This window comes from Chlorella variabilis (assembly GCF_000147415.1).
Source record: "Chlorella variabilis unplaced genomic scaffold CHLNCscaffold_5, whole genome shotgun sequence".
NCBI classification, from domain to species: domain Eukaryota; kingdom Viridiplantae; phylum Chlorophyta; class Trebouxiophyceae; order Chlorellales; family Chlorellaceae; genus Chlorella; species Chlorella variabilis.
This window is the reverse complement of record NW_005435083.1, coordinates 637,796-652,994: the sequence shown is the minus strand read 5'-3', so window position 1 is coordinate 652,994 and position 15,199 is coordinate 637,796. Positions and strand designations below refer to the sequence as shown.

At 64.7% G+C, this 15,199-nt stretch overlaps 3 protein-coding genes across 3 annotated transcripts; all 3 read left to right on the top strand.

The window, feature by feature from the left end:
* Window positions 1-218: 218 nt before the first annotated feature.
* On the top strand, window positions 219-2,399 carry CHLNCDRAFT_142877 (expressed protein; the record flags this gene model as incomplete). The annotated part of the gene is made up of 8 exons (XM_005849726.1): window positions 219-390; window positions 540-702; window positions 838-1,031; window positions 1,178-1,352; window positions 1,565-1,745; window positions 1,869-2,004; window positions 2,123-2,224; window positions 2,347-2,399. 8 exons carry the CDS (start codon window positions 219-221, stop codon window positions 2,397-2,399), a joined length of 1,176 nt encoding a protein of 391 aa, XP_005849788.1.
* Window positions 2,400-3,455: 1,056 nt separating this feature from the next.
* Window positions 3,456-7,403, top strand: CHLNCDRAFT_142876 (hypothetical protein; the record flags this gene model as incomplete). Its single annotated transcript, XM_005849725.1, has 10 exons — window positions 3,456-3,569; window positions 3,717-3,751; window positions 3,882-4,004; window positions 4,106-4,241; window positions 4,397-4,477; window positions 4,609-4,761; window positions 4,926-5,709; window positions 5,926-6,707; window positions 6,919-7,072; window positions 7,294-7,403. 10 exons carry the CDS (start codon window positions 3,456-3,458, stop codon window positions 7,401-7,403), a joined length of 2,472 nt encoding a protein of 823 aa, XP_005849787.1.
* Window positions 7,404-11,319: 3,916 nt separating this feature from the next.
* CHLNCDRAFT_142874 (hypothetical protein) lies at window positions 11,320-12,831 on the top strand (the record flags this gene model as incomplete). Its single annotated transcript, XM_005849724.1, has 4 exons — window positions 11,320-11,380; window positions 11,484-11,797; window positions 12,454-12,499; window positions 12,722-12,831. 4 exons carry the CDS (start codon window positions 11,320-11,322, stop codon window positions 12,829-12,831), a joined length of 531 nt encoding a protein of 176 aa, XP_005849786.1.
* Window positions 12,832-15,199: the final 2,368 nt, after the last annotated feature.

Here is a 15,199-nt window from a genome sequence, read left to right as displayed (position 1 = left end):
GAAGAGAGCCCGGCAATGCTGAGGTGGCGAGGTTTCGCAAGCAAAACTCGCCAAACGAAACCTGACACCGCATATGTAGCTCGATTGCCGGCCTTAAGCAATCGAGGCGCCGCCTGCGACACCTTTGCGCACCACAAAGTTCCCTTGCTGGCCTCTTGGGCTCCCAGCAGCGTGCTCCAGTGCGGTATAAGTAACAGCCGAGCGCTGCAGGGGCGCACATGGCGGGCAGCAGCCGCGAGCGCCTTCTCCTGGTGCTGCTCGTGGCAGGCACGGCTTGGGGCCGCAGTGTCGAGCTGAGCGGGCCCGACGTGCTGGTCCCCAGGAGCAGTAGGCTGCCCCTGCCGCCCTCGCTCAACGACAGCGCCACGGCGGCGCTGCTGCTGGCAAACGGTACGCGGCCACGCCGACCGCCGCCACTGAATCCAGTGAAACCTGCGCCATGCCGCCCTCCTGCAGCTTATGAACTTTGAACCGATTCTGAATTGATGTTGATGTGACTGCCCCACCTTCCTGCGGCCTCCTGCCCTGGACGCGTGCAGGAGACGACGCCAAGATACAGCTGCGGCTGTGCGAGTGCGAGCGTGCCACGGGCGCGCCCAGCGGACTCAGCTGCGATAAGGAGGGGTGGTTTATCAGCTCCTGGGAGCGGCAGGGCCAGTGGGTGGCCGGCGGAGGCTACGTGCCGCTGTCGCATGCCATTTGGTGGGTTGCAAGCTAGTTCACTCGTGGCGCCCCCTCCTGCTGTGTTGTTGGTGCTGCATGCTACAAACCTTGCTGCCATACTGCCTGCCACAGTATGGCTCATGCTGTGGCGCTGGTCCCTTCCCCTCGCTGCAGCTGCCGCCCCTGCCTGCCCGACGAGCTGCCTCCCGACCCCAGCGGCCGCATCCCAGCCGGCGAGAAGCCGCTGGCTGTCATCTCGCTGGGCTGCCACGCCTCCACCGACCGCTCGCTCAGCACTCGGTGCGAGGCGGGCGCCGGCAGCTTTGTGACGGGGTACAGCGAAGCGGTGAAGGTGTTCACCACGCCTGGTGAGCTGGTTTGCGCAGCCGGCGCGGGAGGCCGGCAGGCGGGCATGTGAATGTAGGTGCAGTGCCCTTGAGCTGGAGGTTGATCAACCTGGCCAGTAATTTTACTTTCCCGGAGCTTGCCGCTATTGGTGTACGTGTGCGTGCAGATACGTTCTATCCGATCAACACAGTGCAGTGCTGCACCCCCGCGCTGCTGCTGGACAGCGGGGATGCCTGGGAGCTGGAGCGGTGTGGGTGCCACGACAGCCGCGACCCAGACTTCCCCGTGAACTGCGGCGGCACCACCACCGACGAGCTGCTGCTGGGCTACGTCTTCTTCAGGTTGGCAGGCACAGGGCGGGGAGCGGCTGCCCGGGATTGGGGCCAGGGCAGGTGGTTTGGGGACAGTTTGGCTGGACGAGGCGGGCATGGGAGCGGACTCGTTGGCGTGCCGATGGATTGCAGCGCCATTCAGCGCACAGCCGACACACCACACCACACCACGGGCCAGCTGGCACTGAGGTTGCGTGCTGCCTGCCACCTGGTGCGTGCAGGCTGTCGCCGCTGGGGCATGTGGTGCCGGTGGGGCCCGCCCAGTGCTGCAAGGCGTGCCTATCCAGCACTGTGCACCCCATGAACCAATGCGACGACCTCAACTCGTGCTCGGGCCACGGCGTGTGCAACATGCGGCGCTGCGAGTGCTTTGACGGCTGGACGGGGCCGGACTGCGGGGAGGTGCGTGGCGGAACGGCGGCCTGCTGGGTGCTAGCTAGCTTTTGGGGCACCGTGGTCGACCACGGAGCGCCCTGTTGCACAACAGCCGCTGGAGAGCCTCCTGTTGCCCTGGTCTCCTTGCAGCCGGCGCGCAACGGCAAGAGCATACCTCCTTGGGCCATAGCCCTAATCGTGCTGAGCTCCAGCGCGCTGGCCGGCATCTTCATCATCGCCGCCGGCTACGCGCTACAGGCGCTGGGCCTGGCGCCCACCACTCCAAGTACGCCTGCCTGCCTGCCTGCCTGCCTGCCTGCCTGTTGTGCAACGTCCTTGGGGACTGCCCAGCCAACTCATGTGCTCTGACTGGGGCCTGGGTGCCCTGGCGTGCGCGTATGCAGCTGGCAGCGAGGATGGCGACGGCGACGAGCGGCAGCCGCTGCTGATCCGGTTGGACGCAGATGACTCTGGCAGCGTGGGCTCCGCCGACACAACAGGCACGAGTGGCGCCGCTGTGCTGCATTGGGTTCTGTGCAACGCTGCATGTGGTGGCTGGCAACTGCTGACGGGCGGTGCCACCCGCTGCTCAGAGTGCTCACTACCACCCCAATGCCCGAATGCGCAGACTGCGAGGATGATGTGGAGGCTGACGAGGTTTTTAGGGTTCGAGGCGCGTGACGCGCGCCATTGAGCGGCTGGAGCATGCGGTGGCCGAGGCGGAGGGGCAGCAGCCCGGAGCAGCACCGGCAAGTGAAGCCCCTCTGGAGGCAGGTGCAGCTGATGAAGGAGCAGGGGGAGGAGCTGAGCAGGCAGCTGACAGCGAGGGTGGCAGCCCCGCTGCGCAACATTCAGCCCCAGCAGCACAGCACCCAGACCAGGCAGTCGGCGGCGCCGGTGCCACGGAGCCAGCAGCGCAGTCAGCAGCGCAGTCGCCACCAGCAGCAGAAGATTCCGCGGTGGCTGCAGCGGTGGCGGGCGCAGCGGACGAGACTGCAGAGCCACAGAAGCACGCACGTAGCGGGCCACCGCCCGAGGGGCCACTGGCCATGTTGGACTGCTGTGTCTGCATGAGCAGGCCGGTGCAGGTGGTGGTGGTGCCCTGCGGCCACGTATGCATGTGCCGACGGTGCAGCCGCCGGCTCAACCGCTGCCCAATCTGCCGCAAGGACATCGCCCGACGGCAGCGCCTGTTTGTCTAGTAGTGCATCCAGTCATTGCACCCCTCCTCTACTGCTCCCCTTTGCTCTAGCGCTTGCTTTTGCTTGTGGTTATCTTCGCACCCTGCCTGCCTGTATGGCGGCCATGTATCTTCACTGTAGTGTTTCCCACGCTGTAGCTGTATGTAATCTCGACTGTGTCCGAAATCACTCGGGGGCCACAGGTGCCGCCAGGTGGGTAGCTTGTGGGCCCCCCAAGCTCTTCTGCCCGGCAGTCTTCTGCCAAGCAGAAAGTTCCAGAACTCTCCATCATCAGCTAGGTGGCCATTGCTGTCAAAATTCACGGGATCTCATCCTCCGCCTAGAGGAGCGCCATGACGGCGCCTGCTGCGCTGTGCCTTCATGGTTGCTCCAGGTGGATGTTGTCAACCGCATTTCTTTTCAAACGCGCGCTGTCCTGGGCAATATCTGCTCCCGCTCAGCAAGGGCGAGCAAGGGTGCCGCTGCGGAGACGTTAGCCCGGCGCCGCTGGGTAGCTACGCCGTGTATGCCCGCCTGAAACTGGCCGTGGGCAGGCATGGCGCCGCCACACGAGAAGCCGACCTTCAGAGTCGAGGCCGCGCTACCGGCGCCTGCGAAGTCTTATTTTTTGGAGCGGGACTCTGCCGCCTTTCGAAGCCTGTTGTCCAAAGTAGGGCTCTCCGAAGCGTTCCGGAACCAGCCGCCGCCCGTCCGCCGCCTCGTCAGCCCGCCGGTCGGCAGCCGTCCCCCGCCCGCTGCCGCTTTGTGGCTCCTTGTTCACTCGAGCAAGCCCTCGCTGCGTCTACTGCTGCTGCAGATGCTCAAGATTGGGCAGTTGGAGTTCAACGACCTGTGAGTTGCTGGGCTGGTGTTTTGCAGTCGGCAGGCGGGCTGCCTGCCTGCACGGCCGGCGAGCTGCCTGCACCTGCACTGCGGCGCCAACTGCGCTGAATGGCCCCCACCCACCACATCCCTGCCGCAGGTGGCGTGAGGGCACCTCCTCGTACGTGCGCATGATCACGAAACCGGAATTCGGCAGCTGGGTGCCCAAGGGCGTGGCCAACCAGCTGAGCTCTGGCCAGCTGGAGTTCCATGACATCATCGAGTGAGTGCACGCCTGTTCTTGTGTTCCCGGCTGCCGCCCCCGCACTCGCTGCACAATGCTTGCTCAGCGCTGCCTCCGGCTGGGGCTCCCGTCCCTGGCAGGTACAACCCAGCCTACATAGCGTCGCCTCCGTACAAGATCTTTGTGCGAACAGAGAGCCCCTTCTTGAAGGACAAGCTGGATGTGCGCATGACGCTGACCATTGAGGAGCTGGATGGCGGTGCCAGCTGCAGACAGGTTGGGGGCCTGGAACCACTGTGGTGGAGGGCGGTGTGGCAGGTGCATGGTGACCGCGGGTGATGGCTTGGTGCGCCAGCATGGGTGCAGGACGCAGCTGCTCCACTTTTGCCTGCGCCCACCTGCAAGCTTGCTCGACTGCTGGGGCGGTGCAGGTGCTGGAGGGCCACATTCGTGTGAGGATGTTTGGGGTGGGGCGCATCGTGGAGGGAATTGTGAAAGAGAGCCTTCAAAACGTAAGCCCGCCTTGGGGCACCCAGCGTCGCTGGTTTTGGACAGCTCGAAACTGGTTGGTGTGGGTCAACTGTGCAGAGGCTGAGCAGCAAGCTGACATGCGCTTGCGTGACTGTGCCTCCTGCCGCTGCAGACCTACAAGAAGCTGCCGGAGATTGTGCGGCGGTGGCAGCTGTTCCGCGAGGAGGCGCTGCAGGCGGGCGATGGGCGGCAGCTGCTGCTGGGCCGTCCGCCCGTGGGGTGCGAAGTGGGGTGGATCAGGAAGGAGGTCGTGCAGATCCTCCAGGTGTGGCGCCGTCTGGCAAGCCGCGGCAGCGGACGCAGCTGTCGGATGCTGCCGCCCTGCGCGCTTGGTCTGCTGTTGTGCAGCAAGCAAGGGGTAATCAAGGGTCATCAAGGGCAGCCTGCAGCTCAAAGCTGGCTGAGCCATGTGTGTGTGTGTGTGTGCAGGAGCCGCTGCCAGATGACGGCAGTGCCACACCCGTCAGCGCGCTGTGCCCAGTTGCGGGGGCTTCGGAGGCCAGCAATGACAGCCCCGCTGCCCTGCTGCGGGCGCAGCACCGTCCCCAGCAGCAGCAGAGCATGGTGGCAGAGGCGGAGGAGGCAGAGGAGATGGCAGCGGCGAGGGAGCAGCAGACCGCAGCGCAGCAGCAGCAGCAGCTGCAGCAGCAGCAGCAGCAGGGCGAGGTGGAGCCTGCAGGAGCTGAGGAGCTGCTGGGTTTGGGACGGCGCAGCGCGGGCGTGGCGCTGTCGGGCCCCAGCGGCACGCAGTACTACGATGCTCTCGACGAGCCGTGCGCCGGCGCCGGCAGCGGGCTGGCCGACACGGCAGCGTCGCCTGCCGGCACGCAGCCGCCGGCAAGCGGCACTGCGGAGGAGCCTGGGGAGGGCCCCAGGCACGGCTTGGCGGCGCTTGCAGCGGCAGTGCTGGCGCGTGGCGCGCACCACCGGCGCGGCCTGAGTGCCAGCAGCGCCACCAGCACCGACACGCCCACCACGGGGGAGGAGGGGGCGCCTGGGCGGCAGCAGCCCATGTCCCGCCGCTTCTGGCGCCGCTTCAACCGCGACTACGGCGAGTGGGATGCGTACTGGGACACGATGGGGGTGGAGGCGGAGGAGGTGGAGGGGCAGCCCGCCACGCGGGGCATCGTGTCTGGCGCGCTTCACGCGGCGGAGGAGATGCTGAGGAACAGCTACTACTCCACATCCATCCTGGTGGCGCTCTTCCTCATGCGTGAGCTGCCAGGGAGGGGAGGGCCGGGGGAGGACCGGGCAGGGCGGGGGCAGGGGGAGCCAGAGGCAGCATGCACGGGCCAGGCCTGGGGACAGCCACAAGTGGCAGACTGCACGTGGCTGCGGAATAGTGGCACCCCCAAGAGTTGTGACACTCCCAAGAATTGTGGCAATCCTAAGACTTGTGCAGCTTGGCCGCTACCGCACATGCATGCAGGCAACGGCTGGCTGCGGGTGCAGCCAGACATCAATGCAGACCCGCATGACGAGCACACGCGGCAGCACGCCGGCCACCGCCACACCCGCACACACAGCAGCAGCGGCTTGGGCGACGCCAGCCTCCCAGACCTTGGCGGCAGCAGCAGCGAGGCTGATGCCAGCGGGCGTCCGCTGCCACCGGCCCGCGCCCAGTCGCTCACGCGCGTGGCGCAGGAGGTGCAGAAGCGGCTGGTGTCGGGCTCTCGGGCGGTGGCCAAAGCGCCTGTGCGGGCGGTGGCCAAGGCGGGCTCCTCGATGCGGCAGGCCAGCCTCAACTGGGGCGACCTCTTTGCCCGCCCGCCGCGGCCCAGCAGCGCCAACGGCAACGACCGCAGCAGCATCGACGGCAGCGGCAAGGCCGGCGCAGATGGCAGCGTAGCGGGGCCGCTGCCGCCGCGGCCTCCCATTGCGGCAGCAGCGCAGGCGGGCGGCAGCGGGGGCAATGCCATGCACGGCGGCGGCCGCCACAGGAAGACTGTGAGCCTGGACACGGGCACCGCAGCCGAGGCCCGCCGTGCAGCCGCAGCCGCCATGGAAGCGCACGAGCAGCTTGCGGTCGGGGCAGGGGCCGGTGGCATGCCAGCGGGTGTGTCCCCCAGCAAGGCGCTGCAGCGGCGGCCCAGCAACATGGCGTCGCTGGCCATGGCAGCCAGCATGGAGCGAGCAGAGCACCGCGTGCACTCCCATGGCGGGGGGCGCTGCCGCCTCTCCTGCTTCACCATCTGCAGCCGCCAGCCCGCGGTTAAGGACTGACGACAGCCGACTTGACTGACGCTATTCTGGCTACTTTACATTATTCTGTTGAGAGTTCAGCAGACTAACATGACCACACCAGTCCCTATTTGAGAGCTCAGCAGACTGACATGACCACCCGTTAACGTTTCTGACACCCTCCCTCATTCACATGTAAGGCGAGCGCTTTCCCAACAGTGCATGGGCATCCCTGTGACAGAGAGGCTCCGCGGTCTATAGGGCCCTCGACGACAGCGACTGCGGTGTGGCGCCTGCCACCGTGGCTGGCGCGGGCGGCGCCATCAGCCTGGCCAATGCCAATGCCGAGCGCGCTCTGCTGCGCATCAAGCAGAAGCTGGAGGGGGTCGAGGCAGGTGGGTGAGCAGCAGCAACAGGTGCTGGGGTGTGGGTGGTGTTGCAGTGGGGAGGCGTGCATGGAGTGTGTGTGGCAGGGTAAGCTGCTGCTGCCACCCATAGCAGCCGTGCCTTGCCTTGTTGTGCCACGCGCTTCCTGTGCCCAGTCCCACACCATTCATGCACCAAGGTGTGGGCTCCCCGACAACGGAACACCCTAACGGTGCGACACTGTGTGCAGGCAAGGGCGAGGCGCGGGGTATGGAGGGTCAGGTGCAGCAGCTGCTGCAGGATGCTCAGGACCGCGACAAGCTCTACCGCATGTATGTGGGCTGGCAGGCGTGGTGCTAGATCGGCGTGGCGGGTGGTACGGGCGCCAGGATGTCGACGCTTTTTGTTCCGTATAATGTCCTTCTCCCTGCTTGTACAGCCTGTGCTGTGTTTCCATTCCGACATTCTGTGGCTGCGGCTGCCTAGTGTCAGCTGCAGTGAACAGATGGGACTGTAAAAGGCGGGATGCGGCAAGAACGCCGCGCAGCGCACGTAGCATGGCCTCATCTGCAACAATCTGCTGCCCTGCTGCTACTGCGGCCCCTTCGTTTCCAACCTGGGGGCCCACTGTTGTCTGGGGAAGCGTGTGCGAGAAACGAACGAGTTCGCGGCAATAGGCAGGTGGGCCCCAGCGGGGGTAGGGAGGGTGCTGCAGCACGGGTGGACAGGCAGCCTGGGGCAGGCAAACGAGCACCTGAGGACCAGGAGCAGCGCGCCAGCCCCTCTGGAGACCCGCCAGCCCCCTCTCGAAAGAAGGGAAGCCTTGGACGTTGCCTAATAACATACACGCAGCATGACAACTGTACGCGGCAGGGATGCCTGCCTCGCCGCCGCCGCGGCCTGCCTTCTCGCCGCCGCGGCCATCGTCGCCGCTGCCTGGCGGGCATAGCCTGCATTTGCCTGGCTGACAATCAACCCTGCTTGTGCTTTAAACCTGTCTGTTGCAGTGTGCAGCACTGCTTGCTTTGCACAGCTTGCAGCCATGCTGTCCACCGCCCTCAGGCTGACCACCCCCGCAACGCTGCGCACGGTCTTGCCCAACCACGCACTCCCCGGCCGGTATCGAGCCCGTTGCCGCGCCACTGGCCGAGCGAAAAATGAAGACCGCAGTCGCAGCATCCCAACCTCCCGCCGCAGCGACGAAGCATATGCCATGGCTTCTCTTGAGGTCAGCTCAGACGCCAACCGAAATATTGGCACTCTAATCAGCAATAAGTATGCTTGGCAACAGGGGCCCCAAGTCGCTGCATCCACCAGTGACCATCGTCTGCCTTTCATCACACCTCTTCCCGCCCCACCCCCTGACTTCCCTGATTCTCATTGAACCATGCCTGCACCCTGCCCAATTTCCTTCTCCCACCCCCTGCCCGCAGGGCTGCGCTCTCTTGGACGCATTGAACGAGGCTGCTGAGCAGAGGGCAAGTGCCGAGGAGGCCTGGTCTAACTACAGCACACGCGCTCTGACGATGTTCTACATATGTGCAGCGCTCGGGGCGGTTGTGCTCGCTTTCTCCAACACTGACGCGTTTGAGGGGGCAAGCCCACTGGAATCGAAGCAGTCATCAATTGCTACATTGTGGGGAGTCGCAATTACCAGCAACATACTCTCAAATGAGACGTGGGAGACTTTTTGGGCCTACTACAAACTACAGCAGGCCCGCCGGAGGTACGACGCAGCGGCAGCTGCGGCGGCAGAGGCAGGCATCGATGGGCAGTAGCAGGGCCCGCAGCAGCAGCAGCAGCTGCAGCTTCAAAGAATCTAGCGCGTGCTCCGTCGGCGAGAATCAGCTGGAGCTGGCGGCAGCAATGGCGGTAGGCGCCGGCGCGCGGCTCCGGCCCTGATAGCCAGCTTCAGATGGGTAGACGACAAGTTTGAATGGTTCAGGGGCAGTCTGTGACAGCAGAACAGCAGAACCAATGTCCCGAACCAAACATGTACAGATTCTGAATGAACGCAACTGCCACATGCCCCATTCATGTTTGCATGTGATTTCCCCACCCGCCTGCCGCAAAATTTCACGCAGGCCGGCCGGAAACTCATTGGGATAGAGCCTCAGCCTCCATTTTGCACCCTACAGTCTCCCTTGGTGATTGTAATCAGACATAAGCATTGCAATTGCTTTACACAGTGGGAGGAAGGCAGCAGAACGGCGGTGGCTGACTGGCAGCGTTGGTGGCAGGCGGCAGCAAAGGTGGCGAAGCGGCATAGCTTCTGGCGGAGGAAGCAGTGGCAGGGCTTGGGCTCAGAAAACAGGTCGGCAAAGGTGATGCGCAGCGGGGCATAAAATGGGCAGGAGAGCAGCATGGAAGGGCGTCTTCAATGCCGTCGCGGCAGTGGGGGTAGACTCGCTACTCTCGGGTGCACCGCGTCCAGCGGCCGGTCTCTTCTGCTCGCCAATGCGATCCAGTGCGAAGCTGCGCCAGCGCCACGCAGTCCTGCCGCCGCCGTACTACATCCAAGCACCTCTCTCGCTGCCCAAACATGCCTGGCGCCTGGTTGAGGGCGCCCACAACGTTGTGCACATAGAGCTCCAGCCGGCCGGCGCGCCCTTTGCCAGCACCTCCTGGAGTTTGTGGAGTTTGCGCCAGCTGCCGGCGCTGCGCTGCATCGTCCAGCACGCCCAGGTCGACTGGGGCCGGCTGCTGCAGGTCCAGCTGCTCGCGAACCGCTGTGAGGCCTGCCCAAGGTTGCTGCGACAAGGGGTGGGCGCGTGCTGCTAGCTGCATGCTGGACTGCAGCGCCCTGCTGCAGCAGGCTGCCACGCTGTGCATCCAGCGTCTTGTTCCAGACCTTGGTTGCGCGCCGCAGCCTGCATTGGGGTGCACAGGCGCACTCCCAGCAAACGCACAGGTAGCAGAGCTGCAGCTTCTCGGCCGCATTGCCGGCGCTGCTGCACTGGATGCGCGCCCGCCAGCCGCATCCCCATACCTCACCACCATGGGGCAGCACCGAGTCCACCATGGCGCCACCACCACTACCAACCACCGCCACCATCACCACCAACAACAACAACACCAGCACAACCACCCACCGTGCAGCAGCTTGAATGCTTGAGTTGCAGGAGACGAGCAGGCACCACCAATGGCAGTATGGTGCCAAGCGTTGCGCAGCTGGTGATGATGTTCTTGTGCAGTGTGTCGGCGTGGGGTTCCACCCAGCACAAACTGGGCGCCTGCACGCCGAGCCATGGCGCGCATCGCCTTGAGGAAGGCTGCAGCAGCCCAGGGTATGAAAATGTGTTGTAACACACGTGCTCAAACACACTGGCCGGGTCGGGAGGATGGGCTCTATTCTGAGCAAATGCATGAGCACAGGATCCGGAGGCAGATCAGCAGCAGCAGTCAAGCACCAGCAGGGGCGGTTGCGCGTGACCACCGCAGGGCTGCTGCTTTTTGCCCTGCTCATTCAGCCCCTGCTGTCGAAACTTTGTGAGGACAAACGCGGCATAGCTGACCGGCTCAGCGCCAATCCAAGCCAATTCCTTCGGGAACGCCTAATAGAATCGCCAAGGCTTCGGCACAGGCCTCCCCGGGACCCATTCACTACTAGTGGGGGGTACTGCACTTGGCGCGTCGGGCAGATCAAATAATGGTCTAAAGCTAGACGTTAAAACCGGGAAGTTAAGCTTGTGGAGGCTCTTCCCCACCTTTACCTTTACCTTTACCTTTACCTGCTGCTCCCCTGCCGCCTTCAGCCCGGCCGCACCCCCCACCCCGCCCCGTGCGCACCTCAGAAGCGCCGTGTGGCCAGACTTGGGTGTTCACTGCGGTCCAGATGAAGTTGTGGAGGTCGCGGGATCTTGCGCAATGCACGGGCCGCGGGAGTGCGACGCTGGCAGCGGTGTTGTGCGGAGGCGCTGTACACATGTGAAACCCGGGGGCGGGCGGCGGGGCGGCGGCGCGAGGTGCCGAGCGCCCAGGACCCTCGGCGCTCACCGTACCCTCCGACACCAAAATCGTGGGGTCTGGCTTGGGGGCTGCAGCGCGCTGCCGAGACATCGCCAGAGCAGGGACCCAAACTCTCTCCTGATAGAACCAACTCTCTCCTGATAGAACCATAGGCAACGGCAAAGGGCATCGTCTTGGCTTTGCGGCTAGCCGCTGCTGATTGACTTGCCTTGCTGGCGTTGTGCTTTGCCTGCTGCTCTTTCTCCGTATGCCCCACCAGCCTCCAGAATCACCCCGTGTGTCTGGACACAGTGTTCCGCCGGGAGCCATGCCCTACCTCGCCTTGGCATCGCCCAAGCACGCCCGCCCGGCAGGCCTCCGGGGCCCAGGTGGGTTCTGAGCGTTGTGCAGGATGCCACTTGATCCCGCCTCGAAGCCTCCAAGCAATGGCCATTTCTTAGCTGCCCACTTGTTGCCCGCTTGGGCCCGCAGGCGGCCTTGCGCTCCACAGCACCCGCCTGCGGCGGCTGGCCGCTGCTGGGGCGCCGCCAGCGGGCCCGGATCCGGAGCAGGCGGGGGCGCGGCCCTCGGGCCCAGCGCAGGCGCGGGCGCCGCCTTCCCAGCCGGACTGGTACAAGGCAAAGTTGAACCGCTTCAACCAGGAGCACAAGCAGGCGCAGGAGCGCATTGCGAGGGAGCGCCTTCATTTTCAGCGAGTCATGAGGTCTGGTGCGGTGCTCTTCCTGCTGATGGCTGGCATCGGTTTCCCCGGCATGGAATACGGCATGTATATGACTTCTTTGATGGTGCTGAACGCCTTATGCTGCTTCGGATCAACAATCTAGGCCAACAAACAAGTGGGTGGTTGTGTGGTTGTGAGGTGTGATGCATAGCGGGGGCACTCGAAATGATTTTGTTTACCGTGTAGGTAACCTGGCGCTGCTGCCTTGCTGTTGGTGTGTGGCAGCCGGGCCCCAGCCCACAGCGCTCAGCCGTGGTTGTGTTGTCTTCAAGTTGTCGCCCTGATTCCCCTGCTCTGCAGCTCGCTGGTCGACTGTACATCCTTAAGGGGGGCAGTGCCGGCTGGAGCAGGCTGCAGAGATTGGCCACAGGTCTGGCCGGGGCACAAGCTGGAGCATCGCCATTTTGCCCCATCCACGCCAGTGGGGATGGCGACCTTGTGCCCAGCTTGTAAGTTTTCTTGTCCTCTTTGTCCTCTTGGCTTTGTACTCCTGGCTTGCATGCCGCTGCCCTCAACCTTACGCAATAAACAACAACAGCATTCCTGTGGCAGCTGCCTTGTGTTTTGTAAAGCTCCTCGCAGCCTGCACGATGGCACCTGAACTGGCTCACGGACTCTGCATTCGCACAAGCTACGCACACCATACATTCAGCCACGCGTGGCGCCTGCCACCGTGGCTGGCGCCGGCGGCGCCATCAGCCTGGCCATTCCCGATGCCAGCGCGCTCTGCTGCGCATCAAGCAGAAGCTGGAGGGGGTCGAGGCAGGTGGGTGAGCAGCAGCAACAGGTGGCTGGGCTGTGGGTGGTGTTGCAGTGGGGAGGCGTATATGGAGTGTGGGTGGCAGGGTAATCTGCGGCTGCCTTCCATAGCAGCTGTGGCTTGCCTTGTTGTGCCACGCGCTTCCTGTGCCCAGTCCCACACCATGCATGCACCAAGGTGTGGGCTCCCCGACAATGTAACCCCCATGCGGCGCCGCACTGTGTACAGGCAAGGGGAAGGCGCAGGGCATGGAGGGTCAGGTGCAGCAGCTGCTGCAGGATGCTCAGGACCGCGACAAGCTCTGCCGCATGTATGTGGGCTGGCAGGCGTGGTGCTAGATCGGCGTGGCGGGTGGTACGGGCGCCTGGTGTCAGGATGTCGACGCTTTTGTTCCGTATAATGTCTTTCTCCCTGCTTGTGCAGCCTGCGCTGTGTTTCCATTCCGACTTTCTGTGGCTGCGGCTGCCCAGGCTACACAGGGCGGAGGCTTAAGCCAGACAGATCTTACATCAGATGAAAATCATGCATGAATCAGTACTACAGCAAGTGCCAGAGGAGTGCTTGATGAGCAGTGAGGCATCGTAAGAGGCAGCAGGCTTGGAGGGAGGCGCTCGCATGCACAGCGGCCGTCCACCCATGCAGCCCTCAGGTGCTTGCCACCGTACTGCCCGAGTCGTCCAGCAGCTGCACGCTGGCCGCCGCGCCCAGCAGCTGGCCGACCGCCGGCCCCACCACAAACAGGCCCTGCCCGCCCCTGGCCTGCTTGAAGGCGGCCACACTGGGGGCAGCATGCACAGAGTCTTGCGGCGGGATGACGGTGCCTGCGGGAGGGAGAAAGGGGGCGAGGTTGGGTCAGAGACACGGCAGGGCAGCATTTTGGGGAGCACCCGGCCCTGTGGCTGGCATATCCATGAAGCCAGTGCGCGCACGCATGCCTGGGGCAAATGTGAAGGCGAGGGCTCCCGTGAGGCGGTACCCGCTGATGTCCACCGCAAAGTCGTTTGGGTTCTGCACCTCCACATAGCCGCTGGGGCCCGCCGCCACCTGGCCCAGCATGAGCTGGAAGCTGCCGGGCTGGGGCCCTATAATTGGGAACGCGGCAGGGGGTTCAGCGCGTTGGCAGTTGGCACAAGCTCGCGAGGCACACAGCGGCACGCCGCGCGCATGCCTGCGTGCTGCAGCTGCCAAGCCGCCCGCCGACTCATGCCCGCACCTGGGATGAGCGGCACCGCGCCCTGGGGCCCGTACAGGTTGAAGAGCTGGTCCTTGCGGATGGGCAGCTGCTCCCGCATCAGCTGCTGGTAGCCGCGGTCGGGGTCGCCTGCACCCATTCGCGGCAGCTGCTGGGCAGTAACGGCGGCCGCTGAGCAGAGCTCCCTCCTGTGCCCAGAGCCCCGCGCCATCCACCAGCCTCACGGAGAGTCACACCTGGGTTTCGCCACTGCTGGGCATCGCGCTTGGCCTCGGCGCGGATGTCATCGTACATAGCGGTCACAGCATCCTGGGCGTGGGGAGGGGCAGCGGTCACACAATGCTGGGGTGAGAAGCTCTCAACACGGCGCCCCGGCGTGCAAGCCCATGGCCCCACAGGCCCCAAGCAGCCCCACCCTCCCCCTGCGCCATCACACCTGCAGGCGTCCGCTGGCCACAAATGCATCCATGAGGGTGCGCAGGCGGCGCATGTACCTGCAGCAGCAGCAGGTCAGCACTGATGATACTCGACAGGGACCAGCACACACATGGCCAGGAGGCAGTGCAGCGCCGGTGCTGCCCCCCAACTCACATCATGCGGGTGCGCGGTACCGCTAGGATGGCGTCGATTAGGTGGTTGTAGGTGCCCTTTGCGCCAGTCACAGACTTGCCTGCACGGCACGCAACACGGGGAGGCAGCAGCTGGGCATGCAGGTGAGAGCCAAAGCGCCCTGGCTCCCCGTTGTCTCCCTCTCCCCAAAGGCAGGGAATGCAGTCCGCCTCTGCTTGCCCTGGGTCAGGTCGGCATCCACATCAGTGGGCATGCTAGAGTTGGCGGGCAGCGACAGCCCCGGCGCCGCCGCGCCGTTTTGCGGCACCGAGGGGCTGTCCTGGAGCAGCTTGCGGGAGGCGTGCGCCAGGATGTCGCCACCGCTCCCGCTGCCGGCCTTGCCGCAGGCGGTGGCGCCGGCCTTGCCGGCGCCCAGCAGCTTGCGACCGGTGGTGTAGAGGTCGTACTGGGCTGAGATGAGGCCCCAGGGAGTCGTCACCGCCAGATCCTGCAGCAGCAACAGGAGGAGGAGGAGGTGAGCAGGTGAAGGGCCAAACCAAGACGCCGTGCCTGGCCGCCCTGCGCTGCGCCTGCCTGCGGGTGCTTGCTGTCGCAGTACAGCGGGCTGTTCCACTGCTCGCAGGCCAGGATGCAGTAGTCGGGGGCGGGCTTGCCGCCCAGCCCGCGGTCAATGCCAAAGGCTGCAGCGTAGCAACGGGAGCGGGGCGTGCAGACGTCAGCCCTGTCATCCCCAACGGCCCTCAGCAAGTTGCAGCCGGCCCCCGTCCTGCCCACCCGGCTGGCGGCTCACCCGACTCCACATCCCAGGGAAACATGGACCACTGCTGGCTGGCCAGGTCTCGGTAGATGTAGAAGTTCTTGGTGCAGCGGTCCTGGTTCAGCAGCAGCGTCTGGGCCGCCATGTGGTTGACGACCTGTTGGGAGTTTTTTTTTTTTGGAAGGGG